Genomic DNA, 5,854 nt, shown 5'->3' with positions numbered 1-5,854 from the left:
ATATTAACGCGACAGCGTTCGCGCATGGTAATGGAGCCCTGGACTGAGGGCCCCACTCATCGAGGAAATTTTCTACTCGCTTTATGAAATAAATGTTTATTCTCTCTCCCTCTCGTCTCGCAGTAAAGCCGGTGTCGTCGGTGTCGGCGTCGGCGGCGTTGGCCGTGAGCGATACATCCCAGCAGGCACTCCATGAATAAAAAACAACTTGCAAGATGGGGTGGGTGGGAATCGAACCAGGGTCTCCGGAGTGTGAGACGGAGACGTTACCACTGAGCCACGAGTTTTTTTTTTCTTTATTACCTTGATTTCAACTCCACTCAAACGCGTACAAAGTAGGTCACTTGGTGCAGAAAAATAATATTACATCACTTCGACAGACTGTACATATTTAAAAGGCACTCAAAGAGGATATCACAGACACCAAAGTGTCAAGCTCCAGAAACCACTCTGGCGGTTCAATCATGTGCTTGAGGACATCACGCGTGTACCTAAGACTTTCATTTAGGTGTTCCCTCGCAGACCTTTCATCTACGCGGGCATTCCTGACATCCATACGCGTTTTCCACACGCTGCTCATACACAAAAGCATTATCAAGTCAGCCGGCACTCCCCCCGTGTCTGCACACGGTGAGAAACGAATACCGAAAGGACTTAACGGCAGGTCTTTCTTCAGAGTTCGTTTGAGAACATCCCACAAGAAAACTGAGTCATGGCAATCCAAGAAGATGTGCTCAATAGTTTCAGGTTTCTTACATATGATGCAGTTAACAGACCATGGAACAAAGAAGCGCTTGCTTTGCAGCCATGGCTTCACAAGGAGAGTGCCCGAATGCAATTGAAAAAAGAAGGTTTTCGCTGAAGATCTAACCGGCATTTTTCTAACGCGTTTCAGCACATTGCGTTCAGGTCCTAAGTTATACATCATACGGTAAACAGGATGCGGCAAGAAAACATCAACCAGATCACTATAAAGTTTCTTACGCGTCACTGAAGTCAAAAATTCATTCGAAAAATGCGCTTTCCATAAAGAAAAGGACATAACAACTTCCCTCAGAAAGCCAGTTGGTGTTCGAGTACGTTCATTTGTTGATGAGACAACCCACTCAGGCAAAGAAGAACTCAATCTCACTTGAATAACAGTACGCAGAAATATATCACTTTGGTCCCTTAAGAAAAAGAACCTACTAAGAATCTGTTTCAAAAACAAATGTGTTAATCCTAGACCTCCATTCTTCACCGAATGAAACAAGTTACATCGGCTAGTTCTCTCCCAAGTGGATCCCCACATATATACTGCAAACACTCTGTGAAGTTTCTGCACCGAAATCCTTGCCATGCATAACACTTGTAGTACATAATACACCTTTGTAACTAAAAACAAATTGCAAACACTAGCTCTTGAAAACATCGAAAAATTATGCCCGCCCCACTTTTCTGTCTGATCTTTAACTCTTTTAACTTCTTCGATCCAATACGCGGAACTGTCACGATAATGTTGTAATGGCACCCCAAGATATTTTCCAGGGGTAACGCTCCAGTTCATATTGCAAAAATACTCGGGTACCTGTGTCCAGCTGCCGTGCCATAAACCTAGGCACTTAGTCCAGCTGACAACACTTCCAATTGCGGCGCAAAAAGAAACAACCTCTTTCATAGTGTTATTCACGCTTTCTGTTTCACGGCAAAAAATTGCCACGTCATCTGCATAAGCCAGAACTCTAGTCTCAATTCCTGCGTAGATAAACCCACGAATAGATTGGCTTTTAATTATTTTCAAACAGAAAGGCTCCAAATACAAGGCAAATAAAAGAGGTGACAAACAGCATCCTTGTTTTACTGGTGACTCCACTTTTATACTGGCGCCTAATTTCCTATTAATTACTAACTTTGCAGTGCAATCTTTGTACACCATTCTTACTCCATCTGTTATCACTGCAGCGGCTTTAACATGTTCTAAGAGCAAAAATATGACATCATGGACGACTCTGTCAAAAGCCTTTTCAAGGTCAATTTGTATCATAGCGACTCTGTCCTCTCTTTCATCGCAGCATTCCAGTATGGTCCTTGCAGTATGTATATTCGAAAAGATCGATCTGCCTTTGATACCGCATGTCTGATGGGGGCCCACAAGTTTTTATAACGGTCTGCAATCGTCGCACCAGTACTTTAGTGTAAACTTTGTAGTCCGTATTCGTCAAGCTTATTGGTCTGTAGGCTTCAACCGCCACAAGTCGCGCAGGATCTTTTGCTTTAGGAATTAAAATAACGTGCGATGTCCGAAAAGAAGGAGGTGCTTCCTTATTCTCGTACATCTCCCTTATCACGCGATGTAATGCTACAGCTATTTTACTTTTAAAGCACTTATAGAAAGCCCCTCCCAGACCATCAGGCCCCGGTGACTTGTCGGGACTAAGTTCATCAATCGCATCCTCAACTTCTGAAAGGCTTATTGGTCTGTCAAGCGCTTCACAGACCTCGTCTGATAATGTTGGCATTAATGGCAAGAAGTCAGTTCTATACCTTTCGATATCACATGTCTTTTTTCCCATCAAACTTTCATAATAAGACTCAAAAGCGTGTTCAATCATTCCAACATCACTAGTGACTTCCCCTTGATAAGTTATTTCTGTTATTTCTTTGGAAACAGCGTGTTTCTTCTCGTCACTTATTGCTCGCTTGGTAGGCGTCTCCCCCATCCATAAACTCTCCGCCCTTGCCCTTAATATCGCACCCCTGTACTTTTCTTCATCCATGACTTCAAGTTCCGACTTAACTTCCTTGATTTCTTTCGAAAATAATCCAGGCGAAGAGCTTTCTGCGGTGAGCATGTATTTTAGCCTAAGGTGTAATTCCTTCTCACGCTCTTTTTCTTTGTGATAGACTACGCATGCTCTTTCAATCGCGGTTAATTTAACGTCTCTTTTGAAGAGTTCGCATTCTGCAATGAAGAACGCTGACGTAGTTATGCTGAGCAAATTTTCGAGCTTTTCTTGAACTGCTTTTTGAAAAACGTCGTCTTGCAAAAGCTTATCATTTAACTTCCATAAGTCCCAGCTGAATTTCGATGGTTTTTGTTTCTTTCCTATGGTTGACATAACGAGGCAATGATCGCTAAAACTAACATGTAGCACTTGATAACTTGAAAATAACGGTACAAAGGTTAACGGAGCATAAATTCTGTCTAGCCTGCCATGACACTGACCTTGATAGTGCGTATACATGGTATGATTTCCGCTTGACAACACATAACCAATGTCTTCAAGCTCTTGTTGCCTTACAATCGAACTTAAAAGCAACGCACTTTTATCACAAACACTAGTCAACTTAGATTTATCTTCTGGAAAGCAAACACAATTAAAATCACCCAGTAATAAGACATGTCTTTCACAATTCAGGTACTGCTGAATATCACCAAAAAATACTTCCAGCTCCCGCGCTACGTTCGGAGCATAAACACATATAGCCCTCCAAGGCATCTCTGAAAAAGTAAAATCGCAGAGGACCATTCTACCATCCTGGGATGAGGTGACGGCTTCAACTACAGCAGTACTGCTACGCAAAAGAATAAGGCAGCCCCCAGACCTACCCGCCGCATGACATACACTTACGGTATATCTAGGGCGGAAAACGTTAACCATTTGCTCCGTGCATTCATCAGTTGCAAATTTTGTTTCTTGAATGGCCAATAAGTCAATATTATTTTCAATAAGAATACGGTTAACTTGTCATTGCCTTCTACGCCCGCTAAGTCCACGCACGTTCAACGTCGCGACACAAAGACCAGTCGAAAAATTAGCTACCATTTAACGGGAGGAGAAACTAAACCAATTACCACACATCGTCCGTCTCACATCTGCTGCGATGACTCGACGGTCTACGGAGGCGGACCATGGTTTTCTGGACTCCATAGACGAATGACGACGGCCGACGCACATCCTGCCCACAAACCCCAGTCCCCAGACCCTAACAACAATTTTTTTTTCTAACCCAGGAACGCCTCCGCGTTAGCGGAGGCGTCTGGGTTGTAGAACGGCGTTTGGCTGGAACGCCGGGCTTGGGCTTGAACGCCGGTCGGCGTCCCGGGGTAGCTTTCGGAGGAGGCTCATCATTCCCAGTCTCTTGATCCTTTTCCTCTTGCTCATCCGCCTCTTCGTGAAGCCTTTTAGCAGGTGCACTACTTGACGTTGCCATCACGGTGTCATCAGTGTCTTGCTGTTCGCCGGTCGTCGTCGCTTCTGTTGATGTGCACGTATCTTCGGCCTCTTTTACCTCGACCACTGTTGAGTTAGTTGATTCCACCGTGTCATACCATGGGTCTTTCCAGCCGTCCGATGACTCGTCTTCATTAACAGTCGTTGCCTTCTTCAGGGGCGTTAACGCCGAGGGCTGGGTCTCTTTCCCTTCGCCTGCGGCTTCCACTGCGTCGACCACGTCCATCAAGTGATCTGTGACATCTTCCTTCAATGCCGGGCCTGTCACTGTGGCATAGGTTCGGACGCACTGGGTCTCGTCGTGGCCGAAACGACGACAAAGCCCACAGCGTGGTACACGGCACTCGCGTCGTATGTGCCCGATGCCACGGCATCGGAGGCAGAGGGGAGCTCTGCCAGGGACGTGCACGAGCGCAACATCTACCGCCACTCGCAGCTGGTGGGACAAGTCTTCAGCGGTGACGCCTGCTTTCAGCTTAATAGTGACAGTACGGGTGGTTGACCCTTTGTCAACGCATCCTTGTACCCGCCACCTGTCCCTGGTGATCTCAGTCACCTTGCCAAAAGGCGACAAGGCAGTGCGAACGTCGTCGTCAGGTACACCATGAAGGAGCCAGTAGAGCTTGATACGGACGCCTCTGTCACATGGGTCGACGACCACACAGCGGTGGTCCTTGACATCAAACGCGTCTGCAGCGATAATCTTCTTTTTCCCTTCTTCGTCCTTGAAAGTCACCGCCCACAGATGGTTCATTTGATAAGCACCCAGTGCAACCACTTCCGGCATGAGAGACAGCCATGTAAGAGCGTCTCGAAAATGTTCCACTCTGTAAGACCTCGCCTTAACGTCACCATGTAAAAACACCGTATGCAGAACGGACGCACCTGTTGGCAGCGTTGGTAAAATCATTTGGTAGTCCTGACCTGGTTTTTCAGTTGACCTGATACCGCGGCCCAAAAGGGTCGCTGAAGCCGCTCGCGAAGAGCCCGACATTCCGCGTCCGCTCACCTCGGTGGCTGAAGAGGAAGTCCACTGAGCCACGAGTTCGATGCTTCAAAGCGGTACAAAAGCGCCTCTAGTGAACGCGGTATTCCCTTAGAAACGAGCTGTTTCTAAGGCTCAGGCGTGCGTCGCTTGCTCAGGCGCACATTTCGTTGTCGCGCGGAACGCTGCGTTGCTCGACGCTCCCCGCGTCCGATGCGGGGCACGTAGTCGCTGCACCGTAGCCCATTGTCTTACACCCCTTGGCGGATCGACGGGAACGCTATCGCGTTCCACTCTTGAAGACGAAGCTTAAGCGTCCTCCAATTTTTATTTTAAAGAAGAACACGATGGACCTGAGAATGCCTTGCACGCGCGCCTAGTCCACGCATATTCAACGTCGCGACACAAATACCACATGTAATATTAGCTGGCATTCAAGGCAAAGAGAATCTAAACCTGTTACCGCATTTCACCCCATTCACATCTCCTGATCAGTTGACTTGGTGGCTTAGTCTGGTGGACTACGGTTTACTGGGCTTCGAGAAGGAATAATATCATTATTCATGGCGTGAAAGCAAGTGCCAATGTAGACAATAACATCATTTTGAGATCACTAGCAGGAAAACTCGATATCACATCGCTGACTACTGACTGT

The 5,854-nt window shown here is 46.5% G+C and overlaps 1 protein-coding gene across 1 annotated transcript; it reads right to left on the bottom strand.

Annotated features, from left to right (window-relative positions):
- Nucleotides 1–3,966: 3,966 nt before the first annotated feature.
- On the bottom strand, nt 3,967–5,415 carry LOC140213987 (uncharacterized). Its single transcript, XM_072285193.1, has one exon. The coding sequence runs from the start codon at nt 5,206–5,208 to the stop codon at nt 3,967–3,969; it is 1,242 nt and encodes a 413-aa protein (XP_072141294.1). The 5' UTR covers nt 5,209–5,415.
- Between the last annotated feature and the right edge of the window lie 439 nt (nt 5,416–5,854).

Source organism: Dermacentor andersoni, chromosome 11, assembly GCF_023375885.2.
Source record: "Dermacentor andersoni chromosome 11, qqDerAnde1_hic_scaffold, whole genome shotgun sequence".
NCBI lineage: Eukaryota > Metazoa > Arthropoda > Arachnida > Ixodida > Ixodidae > Dermacentor > Dermacentor andersoni.
The sequence above is the reverse complement of the archived record's forward strand: the minus strand, read 5'-3'. Positions and strand labels throughout refer to the sequence as shown.